General features: G+C 36.1%; 1 protein-coding gene across 1 annotated transcript in view; it reads right to left on the bottom strand.

Moving 5' to 3' along the window:
• The window catches only part of LOC119839021 (1-phosphatidylinositol 4,5-bisphosphate phosphodiesterase epsilon-1-like), a 135,143-nt gene that overhangs the window by 72,476 nt on the left and 36,891 nt on the right, over positions 1-25,776 (bottom strand). Inside the window, exons 2-4 of the mRNA XM_038365190.1 lie at positions 25,315-25,560; positions 23,054-23,169; positions 12,476-12,634 (exon numbers count right to left, since the gene is read on the bottom strand). Of these exons, the coding sequence (XP_038221118.1) occupies positions 12,476-12,634; positions 23,054-23,169; positions 25,315-25,384 (345 nt within the window). The 5' untranslated portion in view covers positions 25,385-25,560. The remainder of the gene's footprint in view (positions 1-12,475; positions 12,635-23,053; positions 23,170-25,314; positions 25,561-25,776) is intronic.

Below are 25,776 nucleotides of genomic sequence, written 5' to 3'. Positions count from 1 at the left end.
ACACATAGGCACTTTTTATACCGATATTCCTACGGGATACGGACTTACGCGGTTTCGACCGCGGGTCACAGCTAGTGTTGTTAAAATATCATTTTTTCATAAACGATAACGCAATAAAAACTAGAATGTAAGGATCTTATGCATAAAAGAATTATAACATACTAGCTTCCCGCCCGCGGCTTCGCCCGCCAACGTATTATTATCACATTTTAAACTGACCCTGGACTAAAATTTTCTTGTGTTTGATTTTACGCGAGTATTATACGTTTAGAAATTAAAACGACAGTCTCCCCGTGACCACGCTCGCTGTAAAGTGTTCGAAACGTCGGGTTAATAATGTAATGAATTAATCGTTTTTAAAATCCGTTAAGAAGTTTTTAATTTCCCTGGACTATTGGACTATTCAGAACGCATCAAAACCATTATTATAAAAATTTATATATAAAGAATTTTTTATATATAAGAAGATAAAGGCTCGCTATGATAGATTGACCGCCTCCTTGGCACAGTGGTTAACGCGTGAGCGTGGAGCCGAGGGGTCCTGGGTTCAAATGTGGGGACGCACAAAAAAAAAGTTTCAGTCTGGCAGGACACAGAAGGCTGATCACCTACTTGTCCCTAAAGAAAATCGATCAATGAAACAGATGTATATCATCTGCCCCATACCCCAGTAGGGGGCACGGGACTTCACTTTTATGACAGATTGCTTGGAAGACATTGCTATTGAGCAATTTCTTCCAAGCAATTCGCCCTTTGCACGTCATATCCTATTTTTCCTATTTTATTGTTACATGTGTGCAATAAATATTTCATAGATTCTAAAAAAAACCTTCATAAATGCATTTTTTATGTCACAGCGGGTAACTGAGCTGGTGGTTCGCCTGATGGTAAGCGATCACCACCGTCCATGAACATTCGCAGAGGTAGTGTATGGGGTAAAGGAAAGGAAAGGATTGACGACTGGAAACAAGGAATGGACTGGGACGGGTGAGGAAAGGGAATGGGCATTTTACAATAAAACTGTTCTTAAAACCTATATCACATCAGGTGGACCGCCAGCTCAGTTGCCCGTTATGACATAAAAAATAATAGATTTAAAAGCGTATTATATAATGGGACTATATAAATGTTGTGTAACAGAATATATAATAGAAAAAAAAAATAAAACAGTAGATCCGACACACGCTTAGCCACTCCGTTAAAGCTTCGATATTTGATTCTGCCCGTTCACTTTCTTTCAAGTAGTGTGACGTAATGGTATTACTTGAACCCTCGTAGGGTGACCATTTTGTTGATTTTTTGGGACTTTTCTTATATTGAACGATTTTCTTAATATTACGTAAATGGTAAATCCTATCCTACTACCTACTAATATTATAAATGAGGAACTATGTATGTGTATGTATGTAACTCTTTCACGCAAAAACTGCTGAACCGATTGCAATGAAATTTGTTACGCAGATAGCTGGACAACTGGAATAACATATAGGCAACTTTTCATCCCGATATTCCTACGGGACACAGATTCACACGGGTGAAACCGCGGGGCGCAGCTAGTCATAATCTAAATTAATGATCGTCTAAAAGGACTTTTAATAAAAGCTTGGTTGGATAAATAAATGTTTGAGTTTGAGTTAGGATCTGCGTTTTTAGAAAAGAGCTGATAATAAATTATGTAGTTCAGAATACTTGGAAATGTACCGTAATGCTTTGTAATAAGGTTTAATTTGAATCATACGGGTTGATATTTTTAAAATTCTCACACCCGTATTATTGTAGTTGGTGTTGGGTAAAGTCGGGGCGAGCGACTAGTAAATTATTATCGATTTTATTTTTTATATATTTTTTTAACTAACTGCGTAGAGACTTATGTAGTTAGTTTTGTTCCGGCACACGCTTGGCCATGCTGTCAACGATTCGATATTTGATTTTACTTAAGTTAACTTTTTACACTATGACGTAATACTATTAATTTAAATGTAGTGGAGTGACCATTATTTTAGGTTTTATGGGACTCTATACTAATATCATAAAACTGAAGAGTTTGTTATTTGTTTGTTTGAACGCACTAATCTCAGGAACTACTGGTCCGATTTGAAAAATTATTTCAGTGTTACATAGCCCATTTATTGAGGAACGCTATAGGCTATATATGTACCACGGGCGAAGCCGGAGCGGATTGTCTAGTTTGTTAATAAAATGACATATGTTACAATTAAGTAATAAATAATCGAGATATAGACCAAAATTCGACCAATTTCTGACTGGTACTTGACCAATTTTTAACCTACTTAAAAAATCGAGGAGGTTAAGCTTGTGGTACCATTTTTAATTTGTTCTAGTTCAGACAATTGGACGGCGATTTAGTTTTTTTTATGATTTACTATGGATAAACAAACAGTAGAATAAACGTATTACATATATAAAACAAAATCTTTCCGCCGTCTGTGTGTCTGTGTGCTTAGATCTTTAAAATGACGCAATAGATTTTGATGGTTTTTCTTAATAGATACATTGGTTCAAGAAACTCGAAACTCAAACATTTATTCATTCAACTAGACTTCTTATAGAAGCACTTTTGAATATATATATATATATATATATATATATATATATATATAGTTATATCATTTACCACCGGACGTGACAACATCTTAAATTAGGTTGCGGCTCGGAGTCACTCATGAAAAAGTGTAACGCCCGGTAACGTTACGATGAGTCACCGAACTATGATCGCTCCGCCGCGCGCGCAGCACTAGAGAATTAGGCGCATTGAATCGGCGCGTGCTTGTGTCTCTGTCTCTGTCTTTTTAGTAAACAAAATATATTTTCTATAGATAAAATTTGTGCAATTCTTATTTTCATTCAATTCCTTGTTCCTATTGTGCAATTTAATAATATTCATATCAATAAATATTCTACCGAGAAGGAGACGTTGTCACGTAAAATCTTCGCTCGTAAAACCGACTTTACAGGCAACAATTTTTTTTTTAATATAGTTTTTGAATATAAATTCGAAGAAGAAGGTGTATATGTATAATAACATGCGAATAATGGAAAAATACTGTTCATACTCTTCAATTATAAGAGTAAGTAGTAGGAGTAAGTAAGACAGAACAGCATTTGCCGGGTCAGCTTGTCTTACATCCTACTAATATCCTACTTTCTACTATATAATATTATAAATGCGAAAGTTTGTAAGGATGTGTGTGCGTTTGTTGCTCTTTCACGCAAAAACTACTGAACCGATCGCAATGAAATTTGGTACGTAGATAGCTGGACAACTGGAATAACATATCGGCAACTTTTTATCCCAATATTCCTACGGGATACGGACTTACGCGGGTGAAACAGCAGGTCGCAGCTAGTTTTAACATAAATTAAAGTGCTCTTCCAGCCAAATAATAGAGACACCCTACAGAGAACTGTCCGTCGTATAAGCGGATCATGGTCATCCTATATTCATATAAGCTTACATATAAATGTGATCGAATCTGAAGAGAATCCTATTTTAGCCTACATCCTACTAATATTATAAATGCGAAAGTTTGTAAGGATGTGTGTGCGTTTGTTGCTCTTTCACTCAAAAACTACTGAACCGATTGCAATGAAATTTGGTACGTATATAGCTGGACAACTGGAATAACACACAGGCTACTTTTATCCCGATATTCCTACGGGATACGGACATACGCGAGTGAAACCGCGGGCGCAGTTAGTATTATTATATCTGCCAATTTAAAAGGAAATGGTTAAAATGGTAAGATTAGGAAAAGAGTAATTTCAACCCTTTTTTATTTTGTATATTTAAATATCCTACCTATGGATTGCCTGGTAGAAATCGCGTAGTAGCGATAAGGCAGCCTTTTTGGCTCTGTTGTATTGTTTGTTTTTTTTATATTTCTTGTATTGTAATTGGTGTTGTTGGTGTAATTGGTGCTAAATATATTATTATTTTTATTATGTGTATCTCTCCATAATACTCGGGTGCCTTCAGAAGGAAAGCACCCGGATAAAAATTATCCCATCACCCAAGTCAGCTCATCCCCTGTCTGTATACCAAATTTCATCAAAATCCGTTCAGTAGTTTCAGCGTGATTGACGGACAAACATCAAGACGAACAAACTTTCACATTTATAATACTAGTGTGATAATAGAAGAATTTTAAGTGATGTACATAGCACAATTCTTATCGATTCGTTTACGATTCAAAATCGATAAAACATTCTAACATACACATGGTACATTTTAAATAGTGTCGTACGTACACGTGACGCCATTAGGGAAGCCTAGGGATGGGACATGATTCCGATTTAATGGGATCGGAAAAGGGATGAAGTGACTGGTAACGACAGTGTTATCTTATACATTATATATCGATATAGAGGAGGTGAAGATAGAAAGAAAGAAAAATATATTTATTTGACGAGACAGGATGAATTTGAAAAGAAGCAAGTTTAAAATAAAAAATAGTCTGTAATTTAATTCGAGTAAATACTGGTGTTCATTTTTATTTTGTTAATTTTAACAACACGAAATAACAATTTTCAAACCTAAAATAAGAAATATATATAACTCGAACTTAATCTTTGACCGTCTCCTTGGTTCAGTGGTTAACGCGTGAGCGTAGAACCGAGGGGTCCTGGGTTCAATTCCCGGTGGGGACGTACAAAAAAAAAATGTCTCGGTCTGGCAGGACACAGAAGGCTGATCACCTACTTGTCCCTAAAGAAAATCGATCAGTCAAACAGATGTACATCATTTGCCCCATACCCCACTAGGGGACACGGGACTACACTTAAAACTTAATCTAAATACATAAAACTCAAAATTGACTGACAAGAGTGATCTATCAACGCACAGCCCAAACTACTGTACGGATCGGGCTGGAATTTGACATGCAGATAGATGTTACGACGTAGGCATCCTATTAGACAGGATTTTGATAAATTCTACAACATAGGAGATAAAACAGAGGGCTGAAATAGAAAAATTTTATCCCCAAGTGGATAAAAGAGGGCTAGAATAGAAACCACCGGAAAAGTCTAGTATATAAGTTGGAAATAAGACCATCATATGTATATACATTTCTTTTACATTCTTTCTGTATAACTCCATATTTGTGTGCAATCACTACATCCTATTAATATTATAAATGCGAAAGTTTGTAAGTACGGATGTATGGATGTTTGTTACTCTTTCACGTAAAAACTACTGAACCAATTGCAATGAAATTTGGTACGTAGACAGCTGGATAACTGGAATAACATATAGGCAACTTTTTATCCCGATATTCCTACGGGATACGGACTTACGCGGGTGAAACCGCGGGGCACAGCTAGTAATATATAAAACAAAGCCGCTTTTCCTATGTCCCTATGTATGTTTAAGTCTTTGAAACTACGCAACGGATTTTTTTTAGAGATTGAGTGATTCTTGAGAAAGATTCATATGTATAATAACATCTAACAACCACTCCGGGCAGAAGCTAGTAAAGTATCCTACTTAATATTATAAATGCGAAAATTTGTGAGGATGTGTGTGTGTTTGTTGCTCTTTCACGCAAAAACAACTGAACCGATTGCAATGAAATTTGGTACGTAGACAGCTGGACAACTGCAATAACACATAGGCAACATTTTATCCCGATATTCCTACAGACTTACGCGGGTGAAACCGCGGGACGCAGCTAGAAAAACATAAATAATAATAATAATAATAACAAATTCTTTATTTCGGGGTAACAAGGACCCAATATCACATTTTATAACAATTTTACAAAATGAAATTCACAAAAACCTAAATTAATAATAAAAAATAAATAAATTAATCAAAATAATCGATAAAACACAGCACATCCCTAGCCGGCGACAGTACCGTCTCCCTAAATTACACAATTATACGTAATTATCACTACCCTACTTATCGATACTCAAACCTTAAACATCATTAATTAGATGTTATTTGAACTCTTAAGGATTCAGGAAAATGGGTCTTTGTAAGATCTGATGTTCTAGGATTCCGTAACTAGGGAAATATTGAAAAGTTCGTTATCCGACTGCGACGGAAAGAGTGGTATGTATGTTAAGCGTCTTCTATCTTGCGTAAATTTTTTTGCTTGGAATTAATGCAGTTTTGTACAAAGTTTGTTTAATATTTGTTGAAATATAATATACTAAATGCGCCTCGCGGTTTCACCCACTTAAGTCTGTATCCTGTAGGAATATCGGGATAAAAAGTTGCCTTTGTGATATTCCACTTGTCCAGCTATCTACGTACTAAATTTCATTGCAATCGGTTCAGTGGTTTTTGCGTGATAGAGTAACAAACACCCATACATACATCGATCCATACTTATACATAGTTTATAATATTAGTAGGATACCATCTACTACTCCGAATTTAACGTGCGAAGCCGCGGTCAGAAGCTAGTTCATTTAATAAACCATAAACGCAATTTAAATTTCATCAAAACGAAGTTTAATGGACGCAATAATTTTGCCATAATCTGTGGTTTAGCGTGCTGGTCACGAATTATCTGTTAAGCAAATTTGAGGTTGTGGAAACATAAATATATAAAAAAAATATTGTTTTGAACCGTCTCTTTCAATGCGATAAACGAACAAACAGACACACTTTCGGATTTATAACACTAGCTGATCTAATTATATAGATAAATATATAAAAAAAATCATTGTTTTGAGCTCTCTTTCAATGTGATAAACGGACAAACAGACACACTTTCGGATTTATAACACTAGCTGTTCGCCCCGGCGTTTCTCGTGGTATCCCGTAGGGATAAAAAGTTGTCTATATGTTATTCCAGTTGTCCATCTGTCTACGTAACAAATCTCATTGCAATCGGTTCAGTAGATTTTGCGTGAAAGAGCAACAAATCACACACATCCTTACAAACTTTCGCATTTATAATATTAGTAGGAAGTAGGAAGTAGGATGTCATTGAGTGAAGTTACAGCTCTAATGGTGAAAGATTTTTTAAAATCCGTCGGGTAGTTTTTACAAATCCATATCAAACATCAAACTAATTCTTTCTATTTATAATATTAGTGTAAATGAAATAAGTATTGCAGACGAATGTGCGAAAGATTGTTTGTCTATTTAACTATCTATTGAAGCGAACCATTAAAAATACGCATATAAGAGTGTACATAAGTACAAAAGCCGATCAAATCACTAATCAGCGATTCCACTAGGCTATATGAGGTAAAGGATGACACCTAACCGCCTTCAAATTGTCAGACCTAGACCAAATTTAAATAAGACCCCAAATATCTCAATATTCACAGTTTTATTTTATTTATTTATTCTTTATAGTGCATATCACCGACAAAAAAACGAAAAACAATAAATTGCCATTATAAAAATAGACCCTGCCGGCACATATGTACTAAAAGACGGCCTTATTGCTCAAGAGCAATCTCTTCCAGGCAACCTTTTTGTAAAGGAATATTTAACGTGTACGCGATGGCACAAAGCAATAACTAATATATTAATCACGTAGCACAACGTATATAAACATGTATTTAAATATATATATATATATATATATATATATATATATATATACAATTAACAATAATACACATACTACATAAATAACAAATATTATATATACATACATAATATATTACATTCTAAGAATATTGTGAGATCTAAAAGTAATGATAAAAAGTGAAGTTTGTTTATAGACATTACACTATTATTATAAATGTGAAAGCTTGTTTGTTTAGATGTTTGTCCGTCAATCACGCTGAAACTACTCAATGGATTTTAATGAAATTTGGTATATAAACAGGGTATGAGCTGACTTGGGTGAGAATGCCTTTTATCACAATTAATTGCTCCCTTGGGATAAAACAGGGTTCTTGATATCCGGGTGGAGACGGGGCGAGCGTCTAGTTTTGAATAAGCGTTATATCTCAGCACGGTTTACACATGGTTCGGCGAAATGTCACGGGTTCGAATCCTGCCTACAATAAACAACAATAATAGAAAGAAAGCTCGGAGACTTATAACAGCACTCTTTGTACGTCAGGTGTATAAACAAACTCACAAACAATCTTATCTATCTCTTATATTAAAACTAGCTTTCCGCCCGCGGTTTTGCCCGCGTTGGAAGTTTAGAATATAGGTTAAAAATCATATGGCCTCACTGTCTCATGTAGGTACCAAATTTCAACAAAATCGGTGATTCGTACGGTGAGTGGGGGAGCTGGAGGCCCGTTTCCTTTTCCTCACCCGTCCCAGTCCATTCCTTCTTTCCAGTCGTGAATCCATTCCTTTTCCCTTATCCCAAAAGCGGGCAGCGCATTCGCAGAGGCTCAACCTTTGCGAATGTTCATGGGCGGCGGTGATCGCTTACCATCAGGCGAACCACCAGCTCAGTTGCCCGCTATGACATTAAAAAAAAAAAAAAAAAAAATACATTCTTTGCTTATAAATAGTTTAACACGACCCTCTTTTTTATGTAGAGATTATTTACAGTGAAGACTAAATATTTTATAAATATAAAAGAAAAATATATACAAACTACCCACAGCCGTAATAGCCCACAAAGTTATACGATAGAATATATCAACCAAATGGACACGTGCAATACGCTGTTACAGCCCAACACAATGTATACTCTGCTAACGACTTTATAACCCGTGCCAATAAATGACGCAATTCAGTGTTTCGCGCGCCATTTTTATCGTATTGTCGTGTACATGTTCATTTCAATTTAAATAAAAAATGATATCTCGTTAAAACGTTGAGATTAAAAATACAATGAATTCATTAATTTTCGCGTTTAAAATCGGTTAAAAAGTCTATTAAAATACAATATACATTCTTACTCGCCACTTTTACCGCACGTGTTGTATTCGTGTTATTATTATAGTGAAGCAAGCCCATTTCACACTTTGGGGGTTTAATTTCAACACATTAGGGGTCTCTTTAGCACTATACTAGCGATCAACCCGGCTTCTCACGAGTTTTCATCAGCTCATGCATGAAGCTTTTGAATTTTTGTATGTTTATAACGTTTTCACGCAAAACCAATCGACCGATTTCGTAAATTCCTTCGCCATCAGAAGTTGCAATATCTCTGAGTGATACGCTTTGAAATTATACCTATTTGGATGAAATTTTTAATTCTATTAGAATCAAGTGATCAGCAAGTTCTTAAGTATCTTTTCATCCATCACCTAGATAGTATATACTTACTAGCTGCATAACAAACGCTGTTCTGCCTTACTCTTATCATTTAGGGGTATGAAAAATAGATGTTGGCCGATTCTCATAGATACCGGATGAGCACAAAAAATTTCATCAAAATCGGTCGAGCCGTTTCGGAGGAGTATGTCAATGAAAACTGTGACACGAGATTTTTATATATTAGATAGAACGAAAAGTGAGATCAAGTCCCAAGATTTTCATGAACAGTTGAAATCCAGTCAGACATGGCCTGCTTTCGGCCCCTCAGAGGTTGAAATTTTTTTTTTTATGTTACAGTCGGCAATGGAGCTGGTGGGTCGCCTGATGGTAAGCGCTACCACCACCCATGAACATTTGGAGAGGCATAAGGTCCATTGCAGACCTTACGCCTCTACAAATGGATTGCCGACTTTTTGGGAAGGAATTAAGAAAGGATAAAGGATAAAGAATAAAGGAAAGGACTGGGAAGGGTAAGGAAAAGGATATGGGCCTCCGGCTCCCCAACTCACCGAACGAAACACAGCAGAATGCTATTTCACGCCGGTCTTCTGTGGGGGTGTGGTACTTCCCCGGTGCGAGCTGCCCCAATGCGTGCCGAAGCGTGCTCCACTACCACACACAATTATAAAAACCTCACCTGGTTTTATGCATGAAACCGCGGGAAGTATCTAGTTCACCACAGATTATATTTAAATGTATCTTTACCGTGATTGATACGCCGCTACGTTATTGAGTGCGGAAGATAGATGAAGCAATATTTGAGATAGACAGAAATTGCCTCTGTAGCGTCGGTTGAGGTCTGAATTCTAACCAAAGACGATGCCGCAGGCGGAGAGCTAGTATTAATATGACAATCCATGGAATGTTGTCTCTTAAGAACCACAGGACAGTTCATTGGCATCATTGTTATGTACATGTTATATATTATGTAGAATTAAAATGTAAAATTGATATTTTAAAAGAGAAACTACAGAGTCTCTTGCCGGCTCTTCTCTGTAGAAACTGCCTTCCGAACCGGTGGTAAATGTTATAACTGTGTTATGACGATTCAAAAGTGCTTCTATAAGAAGTCTAATTGAATAAATAAATGTTTGAGTCAAAAAGTGGTAGGGCATACTAATACAACTAATATTTTTTTTAACACTCGACGCAAAAAGATGGTTGTTATAATTTTGACATGTACGTCTGAATGTGGCATCATAACTTCCGAACGGATGCATTGATTTCAATTTAGTTTTTTTTTTATATTAAAGGTGATATATGTGCGAGTGTTCTTAGATATTTTTGATGAAAATAGGTTGAGCCGTTTAATAGTTGTAGGGGGTGAAAGTGGATAGATTAACCGAATGTCTGTAAATATACTCGCATGGGGTCTCAAATAGCTTCGTATGATGAGAAAGTTGGTTGTTTAAAGAATGGAGGCCAGGGGTCTTTTTTTAATTTAATTTTTTATTTTTTACCTAAACCACTGAACTGATTTGAATGAGATTTGGTGCGACGATAACTTGAGACATAAGAAAGGAGATGAGGTAAGATAAGGAATATTTAGATAGATCTTTTATCATTATATTCATATATAATATTGTTTTTTTTCCGGAAATCTCACGGGAGCAGGATGGTTGCCTGGAAGATATGGCTTTGTATCAACAAGGCCGTTGGCAAGGCAAATTTTTGTATGTCACTTTATTTGTAAAATGTGTTTTTTTTTTTCTATTTGCATAAAGTATTTTTTCTGTTATTTTTTTTTTATTTAAAGTAAAGTAAGAATTCTATCATATAAAACAATAAGGAAGGGAAGACATAGTAAGATCCCAAGACAATGTCTAAAAATACTTTTTTCATTCCGTAACTACGACAAATGCTTAATTATCCATACCCATGTATCACACTATCACACTAATATTATAAATGTGAAAGTGTGTTTGTTTGGATATTTTTCCTTCATTCACGCTGAAACTACTCAACGGATTTTGATGAAATTTGGTATACAGAGAGGGTATACGCTGACTTGAGTGAAAGTATACTTTTATTCTCATTAAATGCTCCCTTGGGATAAAACAGGAATCTTGATATCCAGGCGGAGCCGGGATGAGCGTCTAGTTATAATATAATGATAAATCTTTAGTTATCCGAAGTCCATCAAGTGTAAAGATCTCTTAACTTGACCAAATTGGTCCTTCGAGCCAGATTGACATATCATACTGGATTAGCTGTAAAAATCCTATAATGACTTCATATACTTTTTCATGAGCGCGTTAACGCCGCATATAGATATTAAGTAGCCATAAAATGATTTTAGCAACACTAATATTCTAGACATATATCTAGATATATATCTAGCTTTTGTGTCATAGATGAGCGTGTTATATCTATGACTTTTTTTATGGCAGAGCAAGCAAAATGCCGGTGGGCCACCTGATGTTAAGTGGTCACCACCGCCTATAAACACTTGTAACACTAGAGGTGTTACAAGTGCTTTGCCGGCCTTTCAGGGACATATAAGCTCTTTTCTTGAAGGCCCCAATGTCGTTATTGTTCGGGAACACCATAGTTGGTAAATCGTTCCAAAGTTTCACCGTACGCGGATATATGATAATCATAGGTTTTAAATTATACTCGTACTAGCTGCGCCCCGCGGTTTCACCCGCGTACGTCCGTATCCCGTAGGAATATAAGGATAAAAAGTTGCCTGTATGTTATTTCAGTTGTCCAGCTGTCTATGTACCAAATTTCATTGCAATCGGTTCAGCAGTCTTTGCATGAAAGAGCAACAAACACACACACACACATCCTTACAAACTTTCGCATTTATAATATTAGTATTATAAATACGAAATAAATATATTAGAATTTAGTCCCCTCAAATACTGGATGATGTCTTTTATGACATAAGCGTGTAACTATGCTGGTGATTTGTCAAATTTTTTGCGATAATTACCATTCACCACCGACATCACCTATAAACATTCGCAGAGGTAGCTCCTCTGTGCACAGCTCGATTTAAGCGGAAAGGGATAAAGGAAGGATCGACGTCTTAAACGAAGGAATGGATTGGGAAGGGAGAGAAAAGAATACGGGCCTCCAACTCCCCCCTCACCGTAAGACAGTAGCATTATACTTTTCCGCTGGTTATCTGTGAGGGTGTGATACTTGTGATACTTCCACGGTACGAATTCGTGCTGAAACATGCTCGGTACACGCATACAAATTTATGATATGAGTAAGGTAGATAGAGATGATTATGCCATAACAAACCTCGTTAAATCTCCGTATAAGGGATCTCACGCTGCTCTTAGCCTGTGGCGTGTGAGTCGCCGGCGGTCGACGTATCATGTGCCGTTCGCTGACCGTACCCAGCACCCCCTCGCCACCAAGATCCAGGGTCACCTGGCGCAGGTAGTCTATTGGTGGTACCTGAGGAAATTTTGAATGTTTTAATGGAAGTTTTATAAACGATTTGTGCTCTTCGCCCAGTGGTCAATAATTATCGTAATCAAAAATTATGTTCTTCTCATGTCTTCAGATTTTTTATTATTTTCATTCTTTTGGGCTGATTTTATTTTCGTTGTTATATAATGTTATAACTATATAATGTAATATTTACTCATTTACTTTTACGTATAATTTGTATCATTAATGTATTGTGTACCTGATAAATACATATTTCTTTCTGACTTTCTTTATAATTAACTGTATAGTAGTTATTGAAGGAAAAGATGTATATAAAGATATAGATCTATAAGTATATGGGGTTTAACACATAGTTCAATTTTCCGTAGAATTTCCGATATACAAGCTACCGTCCTGCTTCGTGTCTCAAACTATCTTTGTAGCGAATTTTATCCAAATCGAATCTGCTGTTTAGGCTAGGGAATCTAATACTAACATTGCAATTTGCCTTTAATTTTAACCTACTGTCCTATCCTATCCTACTAATATTATAAATGCGAAGGTTTGTAAGAATGTGTGTGTTTGTTGCTCTTTCACGCAAAAACTACTGAACCGATTGCAATGAAATTTGGTACGTAGACACCTGAACAACTGGAATAACACATACACAACTTTTTATCCCGATATTCCTACGGGATACGGACTTACGCGGGTGAAACCGCGGGGCGCAGCTACTACATATGAAACAATTAGCAACAAATGAAGAACTTCAACAGTGGAAACGAATGGACAAATTTTCTCGACGCTGTACGAGACACACGTCCAATTTCAAAATCATTGATTCAAACAAAGGTCAGCTTTCTGGTTTACGAGCGAATGCGTCACAATCAGCCCTCGTTAACGGTTTTATACATCACTTTATGGGCCATAAACAAGATGCTCACGGTCCATTGCTGAGGAAAACTAGCGGAATGCAGTTTGCTTCATTATTTAAACATTAATCTAGCTTTTCGGATCTGGCTTCTCCCGTGTGGTCATGGGAAGATCTCTTTTTTGTCATTGTCATAATGAATTTAATTTTTAGTTTTATAGCATTGAAATGCTTTATAAATGAGAAATTTTGAAAGAATAGAAAAAAATTGATCACGAGGCAGGATTTGAACCTGCGTTTCTTGCCTAACCGTAGCAACGCCTAGCCTCTCGGCACCCGTGTCACGGGTTCGAGGTTCAGGTTCACAGGTTCGAATCCTGCCTCGTGATCAAATTTTTTCTATTCTTTCAAAATTTCTCATTGTCATATTAATGTATAGTTTAACTAGCTGCGCCCCGCGGTTTCATCCGAGTAAGTCTGTATCCCGTAGCAGTATCGGGATAAAAAGTTGCCTATATGTTATTCCAGTTGTTCAGTTATCTACGTACCAAATTTCATTGCAATCGGTTCAGTAGTTTTTGCGTGAAAGAGCCACAAACACACACATCCTTACAAACTTTCGCATTTATAATATTAGTAGGATAAAGGCGGAGATGAGGCAAACAGCTACTTGTATCGAAATGAACATTACAAAGTGTATTTTACCATTCGAAACTCTCTTAAGCTTATTTTTCATCACATCTGTGTTTCAATTAAAATCCCTTTAACACTTTTCTCATCGTATATTTCAATAATTGTTCTGATTTGGCAAGTTATTTATTCATCATCATCATCATCATCATCAGTCCATATATGTTCCCACTGCTGGGACACAGGCCTCCTATGAGGGTTCAGGCCATAATTCACCACGCTGGCCAAGTGCGGGTTGGCAGGTGTCTCATGTCGTCGAACTTTTGATTCTTGGACATGCCGGTTTCTTCACGATGTTTTCCTTCACCGTTTTAAGCAGTGGTGATGTTATCCACATGTGCAGATAAATTGAAAAATCAATTTATTTTCTGCACGCTCCGCCCGGTCTCGAACCCCGACTTATCGATTTTGAAGTCCGAGGTTCTCACCACTGAGCCACCACTGCTATAGTTATTTATTGCTTTGATTGAAAGGTCCGTTGATTACTCCAAAATTAACGATAAATTTTATCATTTTCTCTTATTAATAAATATGACATTCGTATATGAAATGGTTGCTATATTTTTGCTTCGTTCGAAATATAAACTTATAAGAATTAATTTATTTAATTTTTAGTTTTATAGCATTGAAAAAAAAAAAAATTCTCAGCATTAATTTATTTTGGTTGTCTGTTCTGTGCTATTTGAGTATTTAAAATGAATGAATGAATGAATGAATTACGATGAACTGTTGTAAAACAATTTCATTTGTGGGCGTTTTAAAAATCTATGAGGATGAGGGATGGGCATATATTCCAAATCCGACTAATATTATAAATGCGAAAGTTTGTGAGGATGTGTGTGTGTTTGTTACTCTTTCACGTGAAAACTACTGAGCCGGTTGCAATGAAATTTGGTACGTAGACAGCTGGACAACTGAAATAACAAATAGGCAACTTTTTATCCCGATATTCCTACGGGATACGGACTTACGCGGGTGAAACCGCAGGGCGCAGCTAGTATTCTAAATGCGAAAGTTTGTGAGGATGTGAGTATGTTTGTTGCTCTTTCACGCAAAAACTACTAAACCGATTGCAATGAAATTTAGTACGTAGACAGCTGGACAACTGAAATAACATATAGGCAACTTTTATCCCGATATTCCTACGGGATACGGACTTACGCGGGTGAAACCGCGGGGCGCAGATAGTTGATTGATAAACAAACACCGCCCACTTAAAATGCTAATGCCATTATAAGGAATTAAATCTATCAAAGAAAAAAACAAGAGGAAACAATTAAGCTTCCCTAATCTGAAGGGTCAATCAGCTAAAGGAAATAGGCACAGAATATAAATTTAAACCTTATTTCTATACATGTAAGGTACAAAGCCGTTTGACAGATTTGGAACAAGTACGTATAGAAGTGGAATCGTGGAAGTTACGTAGGACTTTACGTAGATATTAAGTATCTGAGAAGTTTTTAACTTAATTAGCAAAGGACCCGGGTAATTAGTAGCCTATGTATCTATCAGTTTAATGAATTCCATCTGAAACCGATGAGCTGTTTCGTCGTGGATGAATACCAAACATCCGTCTATACTTTCACTTTTGTATCAGAAACACGCTGGATCTGTGGCGTCGTTTGTGTAGTTTTAATTAAGCACCTATCTGCTTACCAAATATCATCAAAATCGGCTGAGCTGTTTTCGCCTAAAAGAACAACGAACGAACGAATGAACGGATGTTCGTTGTAAACGTTTCCATTTAAAATATTTGTAGGATTTATGTAATAAATAATTTATATTTTTTTGAAGTTGGTTAACAAAAGACGCAGTCAAACTGACTTAAGGGCGACTGAACACAAATTCAGAATATTATGAAAGTCCACAGCTATAGAGATTACTAGATACGACAAGGCATAATTAACATTTGTTCGTATTAAATTGGAATCACTACATAGTATAAAACAAAGTCGCTTTCTCTGTCTATGCCTATGTCCCTATGTATGCCTAAATCTTTAAAACCACACAACGGATTTTGATGGGGTTTTTTTAATTGATAGAGTGATTCATGAGGAAGGTTTATATGTATAATAACATATATTAAAACACTCCGAATGTAACGTATGTGAAATCGCAGACAAAAGCTATCTAAGCTAAGCTAATATTTTGTAATTTAAAACCAAATAAAGTAACAAATAAGAAAGTATATACATACGAATATTATACAAAAGGTAAATGGGGGAAAAGGGGTAAGGGCATTTATTTTTGATTTAAATAACCATTATGCATGGGTTTCATTGAACCAAATGCATTAAAATAATTTTATAAAAAATTGTTGCCTGTAAAGTTTTACGGGCGAAGATTTTACGTGACAACGCCAAGAACGCTCGAGAAAGACAGAGACAGAGACACAAGCACGCGCCGATTCAATGCGCCTAATTCTCTAGTGCTGCGCGCGCGGCGGACCGATCATAGATCGGTGACTCATCGTAACGTTACCGGGCGTTACACTTTTTCATGAGTGCCTCCGAGCCGCAACCTAATTTAAGACGTTGTCACGTCAAAATAACTTTCCACTAACGGCTTCATCCCATCTCATATATGTTCCCACTGCTGGGACATAGGTGGAGGACCTATGTCCCATGTCGCTATGAGGGTTTAGGCCATAACCCATCACGCTATCCAAGTGCGGGTTGGCAGATGTCACATGTCGTCGAACTTTTGATTCTCGGACATGCCGGTTTCCTCACGTTGTTTTCCTTCACCGTTTCGAGCGGTGATGTTATCTACTATATATATAAAATAAATATATATAAATCAAAAGTGACTGACTGACATAGTGATCTATCAACGCACAGCCCAAACCACTGGACGGATCGGGCTGAAATTTGGCATGCAGATAGATGTTATGACGTAGGCATCCGCTAAGAAAGGATTTTGATTTCTACCCCCAAGGAGATAAAATCAGGGATGAAAGTTTGTATTATGATTATTTGTTAAGACCGCGCGAAGCTGCGGGTAACGAAAAAAAAGAACGAATGTGTAATTAATTTCTGTAACATAGGTCATCGCCTAGCATAGGGGACATTGTTCAAAATATACCTACTGTATTGTATTATATGTAAGTTAAGGCAAATTTCATGTACATATGGTTTTGTTGTCAAATAAATTATAACTTATTATTATTATTTTAGTCACATCCAGTTCTACACATCCGTGAACTTAAAAACTTTATTGATATAAGGTCAATTGAAATGTTTTCAAATTTGAATATTTGAATTTTAGCTGCGCTCCGCGGTTTCACCCGCGTAAGTCCGTATCCCGTAGGAATATCGGGATAAAAAGTTGCCCAAGTTTTATTCCAGTTGTCCAGCTGTCTACGTACCGAATTTCATTGCAATCGGTTCAGTGGTTTTTGCGTGAAAGATCAACAAATACACTCACATCCTTACAAACTTTCGCATTTATAATATTAGTAGGATTCGCTCGCTATTTGAAAGATCGCAGTCCTATTCGTGTTGTAATAACGTTTGAGTGGAGTGGTGAAGTCCCAGGTTCGATTATACGACAGCTTTATGAATTTGTTTAACCGACTTTAAAAAATGAGGTTATTGATTCGACTGTACCTACTATGAAATTTTGTGTTGTCGGATTTACTTCATTATGAAGTTTTCTTTCGCTTTTTGAAATTTAAAAACATTCATGGATTTAGCATTTGTAATAACCGCATACACGGCTGAACAGATTATGATCAAATATAGTAACTAACAACAGTGAGAAAATTGTGCTTTTGTAATTTAGTTTTTTAATGTTTTCGCTGTCATTTTTTTTTAATTGAAATTATCATAACGCGTGTTGAGTTATCTTTTAAAAGTTTAGGTCTTACTTAATTGTCATATTATCTTGATGAATCTATTAAAAACAACACCTGTTGGTAAACCTAAAATAAATAAAATAAAAATAAAATAATATCCTTAATATTTATATACTATTTTATTTAATATGATTAGTGTACTTCAAAAAAAAAAGATAACACAAAAAGTCCGGAGGTTTGCACAAACAGACAAAAAGATTCTCATTACTAAAGCTACAGTCAAAATGCTTAGAGTATTGATTTCGTCTAATTTTAAACCGCGCCACTCTGGAACGGATGGAGGGTTACCATAATTTATTATTAATTGTCTTCCCTATGGGCAAGTGAATATTTTTTGACAAAAATTTAAAATTCTTGAAATTTGTTAGAATTAGACTAAATTTAGTGGGCGCAGGAAAACCCTAGCTTTTTAAATACATATATTTGCTATTTGCGTTGGTTTGGTTTGAGAAAACGCGGGTTCGAATCCCGCCTCGTGATCAAATTCATTTTTATTCTTACAAAAATTTCTCATATAAAGCATTTCAATGATATAAAACTAAAAATTAAATTTAACAAAGGCCGCGTTCCATCGATACATTATAAAATATATATATACATAAATTCGATTACTGTGGCAGGATCATGGGTGGCCGAGAGGCTAGGCGTTGCTACGGTTAGGCAAGATACGCAGGTTCGAATCCTGCCTCGTGATCAAATTTTTTCTGTTCTTTCAAAAATTTCTCACAAAAAATCTTGTTATAATTACAGAATCGATTAAATTATCTCGCTCTTTTACAGATTGTACGTGAGGAAATTACATAATCCTGGCGATCCTTATCACGATAATGAGATAAACTCATGAAATTATTGTACTTTCATCGATCCTTGATAAGTGTACGCAGGTTCGAATCCTGCCTCGTGATCAAATTTTTTCTATTCTTTCAAAATTTCTCATTTATAAAGCATTTCAATGCTATAAAAACTAAAAATTAAGTGTACAAAGTTTGAATGTCCGGGTTAGCCGTACGTTTTAAGTCGATCAAAAATTGTCTAAATGATCCGGTTACATACAAACATACAGGTGAAATTAAAAATATCGTCTTCAATATATAATAAGTTAGTATATCTGCACTCATATTATAAAAAGGAACCTTGTAATTTATATGTTTGTAACGTTTGAACGCAAAAACTGTTGGACGGATTTCAAAAATTCTTTCATTATTATGGCCGCCACGCTGGCCAAGTGCGGGTAGCTAACGTCGCATCATGGAATTTTTGATTCTCGGACATGTCGGTTCCCTCGATGTTTTCCTTCACCGTTTTGGGCAGTGGTGATTAGAAAGAAAGAAAGATAGAAAGAATGATTATTTAACACCTCATAATGTTAACGAACGTATAATAAAAAGGTGGACTTATAACATATCATAAATCGTCATACACTTTTGAAGCACTTAGGAAGCAGTGGTGGCTCAGTGGTGAGAACCTCGGACTTCAAAATCGATAAGTCGGGGTTCGAGACCGGGCGAGCGTACAAGAAATAAATTGATTTTTCAATTTATCTGCACATGTGGATAACATCACCACTGCTTAAAACGGTGAAGGAAAACATCGTGAGGAAACCGGCATGTCCGAGAATCAAAAAGTTCGACGACATGTGACATCTGCCAACCCGCACTTGGCCAGCGTGGTGGATTATGGCCTGAACCCTCATAGCAGGCCTGTGTCCCAGCAGTGGGAACATATATGGGCTGATGATAATGATACGCTTTTTAGCACAAGGGTAACTATGCGTAATGCGCAGCGCTGATTTTCAGTAGCCCCTTGTTGGATTATACAAATACGCAGACAAATTTATTTATTTATTAAAAAAGAATCCTACTACTATTATAAATGCGAAAGTTTGTAAGAATGTATGTGCGTTTGTTGCTCTTTCACGCAAAAACTACTCAACCGATTGCAATGAAATTTGGTACGTAGACAGCTGGACAACTGGAATAACATATAGGCAACTTCTTATACTGATATTCCTACGAGATACGGACTTACGCGGGTGAAACCGCGGGACGCAGCTAGTTTCCAATAAAGAATACAGATTTGTAAGACTTGCTAAGTATACATGGTTTTGGGTACATTTAATTACAGGAAAATACAACGATTTAATTTAAAATCAAGTGTGATTAAAAAAATTATTATATTATTAATACGACAATTTTCTGTGCTAATTTGATTAAAACAGTGAAATGAAATTATATAATAAATTTAAAAGTCTATATATAAAGTATTTCAATAATTAAAAAAAATAATAATTTGGGACTGTCCACTATTATCAAAAATTGTACTCACCGTCCCTTGACCCAGGGTTGGTTTATCTCGACGCGACCTTGTCTATAAGAATTTCGGTCCGAATGTATGTCATTTGGAGTATGAGGTATTAGTGAATATGATTTCGGTTAAAGTGGGACGCTGTAACAATATCCTTCCTACTAATATTGTAAATGCGAAAGTTTGTAAGAATGTGTGTGCGTTTGTTGCTCTTTCACGCAAAAACTACTGAACCGATTGCAATGAAATTTGGTATGTAGATAGCTGGACAACTGGAATAACATATAGGCAACTGTTTGTCCCGATATTCCTACAGGATACGGACTTACGCGGGTGAAACCGCGGAGCGCAGCGAGTTCAATATAAAAATAAACAGTATTATTATCTGTGTTAAAATAAAAACAATCCATTGACAGTAATAATTTTAAATATTGCATATTTATATCATAAGTCCGACGACACGTGCCATCTGCCAACCTACACCATAGTCTGATCCCCTGAAAAACTCTAAACATAGATTTCTCCTCTCCCTGAACACAATGGGACAAAAAATTAAACCGGGACAGTCCCACAAAAAAGGGCACGTACGGTCACTCTACGTGTGGGGTATGGGGCATAACGTGTTAATAATTATGGAAGCTTTGTATGTATATAGTTACAGTATGCGGGTTTGCTTGTATCTATTTGTAGGAGAGGATGGTTTATATCACGCTCATATTATAAACTAGCTGCGCCCCACGGTTTCGCCCGCGTATGTCTATATATTCCGTAGGAATATCGGGATAATAAATTGCCTATATGTTATTCCAGTTATCCAGCTATCTACGTACTAAATTTCATTGCAATCGGTTCAGTAGTTTTTGCGTGAAAGAGCAACAAACATTATTATATTAGTAGGTTGACTAGACCTGCTACGGCGTCACTCGCGTAGTGCCCAGATAAAAAGTAGCCTATGCACTAATCCAGACTATAATCTATCTCTGTACCACATTTCATACAAATACGATAAGCAGTTTCCGCGTGAAAGAAACATTCATACATCCATACATACTAAGAAATTTTCACGTTTATAGCATTAATAGGATTACTATAGTAATAAGTATCCTACTATCCTACTAATATTATAAATGCGAAATTTTGTAAGGATGTGTGTGTGTTTGTTGCTCTTTCACGCAAAAACCACTGAACCGATTGCAATGAAATTTGGTACGTAGACAGCTGGACAACTGGAATAACATAAAGGCAACTTTTTATCCTGATATACCTACGGGATACGGATTTACGCGGGTGAAACCGCGGGGCGCAGCTATTAGATAAACATATATTTCTTTGCTTTTCAAGTATGCTACAATCTGGACGCTTACCGCGTTACCATGGTAACGCCAAATAACACCCCTCTTCTCCTCGCCTTCCGCCATTTTGATTTCTGAATTATCCTCAAGACATTTTTTTATAAGTCGGTTTAATTTCTTAACGTTTTCATATAATAGAATGTTCAAGAAAATCTAAGAGCTACAATGTTGGTGTTTTACAGCGTTGATATGTATTCATTTAGAGTCTAAACGGCTGAATCGATTTTGATGTGTTTATAAGCAGTGATAGATGAACTATGGAGATGGTTACAAATGTAAATAATATCAGATGGTTATGGACGTTGGCGATGGTAATTATATATAAATTTTTTACTTGTAAAATTATTACTATTATACTAGCATTATGATTGGATCAGTTGGACCGAAGATTTTCATCAATAAACATACAAAGTTAGTTTACCTACTTCAAATTATATTGTTACTAGCTCTCTGTAGTTAGCTACTCTCATCATTTAAGGTTATGAAAAATATATAAATATAAAATATATAAATAAATACTGAAATTATGACATGTGAATTTTATCTATAAGATAGATTATATAGAGATCATTATAGATATAGTGTGTTTGTTGAGTGTGTTTGTTTATATGTCCATCTGTCATCAAAACTGAGCGATTTTGTGATATCATTTGTATCTAGAGATAGAAGGCAAGAGAGGCTGCTGTGGTGGAACACATCAGTTTTATTAAAATTTAAATTTAGCGAGGACATGCGTGGAAAGCTCGGAGATAATAAATACAAAATATCCTATAGGATAAAGGATAAGAAGACGGAATAGGATGAGTAATGAGATATAAGTGAAGTCCCGTATCCCCTGGTGGGGTATGGGCAGATGATATACATCTGTTTCACTGATCAATTTTCTTTATGGACAAGTAGACAACATATTTTTGTTCTGCGTCCCCACCGGGACTCGAACCCAGGACCCCTCGGTTCTAAGCTCACGCGTTAACCACTGTACCAAGGAAATCGGTTCGATGAGATATAGCTAGGGGATAATATATTTTTATTTTATGACATCGTCGATGGAGCTGGTGGGTGGCCTGATGGTAAGCACTACCATCGCCTATGAACATTTGGAGAAGCATAGGGTCGATTGTAGACCTTACGCCTCTACAAGTGGATTGCGTACTTCAAATAAAGGACTGGGAAGGGAAAGGAAAAGGATAGGGGCTTCCGGCTCACCCACTCACTGAACGAAACATTACGCCGGTCTTCTATGGGGATGTGGTCCCCGGTGCAAGCTGGCCCAATTCGTGCCGAAGCCTGCTCAACTCGAGTCCACATTGAGGATAAAGGATACGAGAGATAGGATAGGATGAGTTATGAGGGTAAATAGTAAGACTTACTTGATAGAAGAGTTTATATTCCGTGTCTGTTAATCTCAAAGCCACTTCTTCTGGGAAGTGCAGCAGAGTTTTCAGCGAAGCTAATTCTTCATAACTGTCTTCAATGCCTGGAGCACCTGGAATAAATGGAACATTTTGTACTTGGTACTAGAGAGATGGACTTTTTTGTGGGGAAACCTTGCATAGATACACACGGCCCCCGGGGAAGGTCGTGTGTTATGTCGAATTCTTACCGACCAAAACCTCACTGTGTTCCGTCGAGCCGCTTAAATGAAGGTTACAATTAATTTGCGATCCCCTCGACGGCAGACAGTTTCCGGGCCAAAAGAGAGATGTCCTCAAATATGTTTATCATGCCATGTTCCAAAAAGTAATTTCTTAATTTCGCTATAGTTTTTGACTTAATTTATAACTTCGTGGGTTTGCAACCGATTGGAGTGATTCTTTATGTGTTTGATAGTTTGATTTGTACTTAAGATATTTTCCCAGCTAGCCAGGATTAAATAATGGTCCTACATTTTCTCTATATAAGAGCAAATTAGACTAGTTTAGTTTTGACGTGACAACGTCTTAAATTAGGTTGCGGCTCGGAGGCACTTATGAAAAAGTGTAACGCCCGGTAACGTTACGATGAGTCACCGAACTATGATCGGTCCGCCGCGCGCGCAGCACTAGAGAATTAGGCGCATTGAATCGACGCGTGCTTGTGTCTCTGTCTCTGTTTTTTTAGTAAACAAATAATATTTTCTATAGTTAAAATTTGTGCAATTCTTATTTTCATTCAATTCCTTGTTCCTATTGTGCAATTTAATAATATTCATATCAATAAATGTTCTACCGAGAAAAAGACGTTGTCAAGTAAAATCTTCGCCCGTAAAACCGACTTTACAGGCAACCATTTTTTAGACAACACAATTACAGACAACTGTATTATAGACATTTCCTCTACCGCTAACAGCGGACATATTATAATACCTTCTTCTCTTATTTTCTTCTAATCTACTATTAAGATTCGGAGATGCTTTTAAACTTCCATGTTCTTGGGTGCAAGGGCTGGTTTGATATTTTTTGTTAATCCACCGGGAATCGAACCCATCTCCCTTCAGCGCTACGCTCACGCAAGAACCGCTGTACAAGGTATCGGACACTCAAAGCAATGTTGACGCTAACAAAATATTATTAGACCGTAATTGAAAATCTCGAACAAACTTTACCTATCACGCTGGAAGGATTAACTTTTATATCCACAAACAGAAGTTTTTTAATTGAATGCCCGTAAATGCAGCCTTCAAAGCATAGTAAAATGTTTATAAGCAGGCTTTTAGTCGTCTTTATTACTATATTACTGCATATCGAGCAAAACATACCGATTTACCCTGTCTGTGTGTCTGTATGCTTAGATCTTTATAATAACGCTTGATTTTTTTAACAGATAGAGTAATTCAAGATAAAGGTTTATATTTATATGTATAAGAAGATAGAAAAACGGTAAGAGAAGGGTTTTTTACTCCGAATTTAACGTATGCCAAGCTGCGGACAACAGCTAGTTATGTAGAAAATAAAATATTTGTGATAAATAATCTCAGTAACTGCTTTAGAGATTCAAAATAGTTTAAAATAACGAAAGTACACACTTTTATGATGCAATCAACTAAATTAGACCACAGAGCATACGCTCCCACAGAGTATACGTGAGGAAATTATTTAATCCTGGGGATCTTAATAAGGATAATAAGATATACTTATGCATTTATGCATTGCCCCGATCCTAGATAATTGTACAAAATTTGAATTAAATCTTTATTTACTAATTTTATTTATTTAAAAAAACATATAACACAAATCATTACAGTTATTTCCATATTTGATTGAGTATTTATATTTATAATAACATTACAATAAATAGAAAATATACAATTTAGGCTTACTTATTTATAGCATACTAGCTAGTAATATATACAGCTAGTAATATATATAAATTACATGCCACGTCAACTCTAAATTACTTAATCGATTTTAATCAAATGTGCACACCATGTGCAGTTTGATCCAACTTAAAAAATCCTACCAATATTATAAATGCGAAAGTTTGTAAGGATGTGCGTGTGTTTGTTGCTCTTTCACGCAATAACTACTGAACCGATTTCAATGAAATTTGGTACGTAGACAGTTTGACAACTGAAATAACATATAGGCAACTTTTTATCTCGATATTCCTACGGGATATGGATTTACGGGGTTGATAGTAAGATATAACTTACCTTCAAATTCAGTATCGAAACCATGCCCCGACAAGCCTCCACTGGGGCCTGGTTTGGACCCGTCTCGCATTTCACACACTTCACTTATTATTAACACTAAACACTACACTACATAACACTAATTCACTTTCAACGAGTCACATTGGGATTAGCGCCATCTACCGGTAAAAAAAAAAATTTATAAAAGCGCCATCTCGCGTCGAATTTATGAACTTGTTTCACACGCGCATTCCTCCGTTTTGGCATCTGAAACAAATGAAAAATTTTGTTAGATTTATAAATGAATCAATTGATAATAATATAATGTTTAAATAGTTTATTATAAATTATTATACAGTTTTCAAAAAAGAATCACGTTAATAGGTTGAATACTGTTATCTAGTTAACTTAAAGCAACCCTAGAACAAAACTGGACAGAATGGGATAATTTAAGCAACAGCGAAACCTCATCTGAAGTGTTAT

Source organism: Zerene cesonia, unplaced genomic scaffold, assembly GCF_012273895.1.
Source record: "Zerene cesonia ecotype Mississippi unplaced genomic scaffold, Zerene_cesonia_1.1 Zces_u007, whole genome shotgun sequence".
Classification (NCBI taxonomy): Eukaryota; Metazoa; Arthropoda; class Insecta; order Lepidoptera; family Pieridae; genus Zerene; species Zerene cesonia.
The sequence above is the reverse complement of the archived record's forward strand: the minus strand, read 5'-3'. Positions and strand labels throughout refer to the sequence as shown.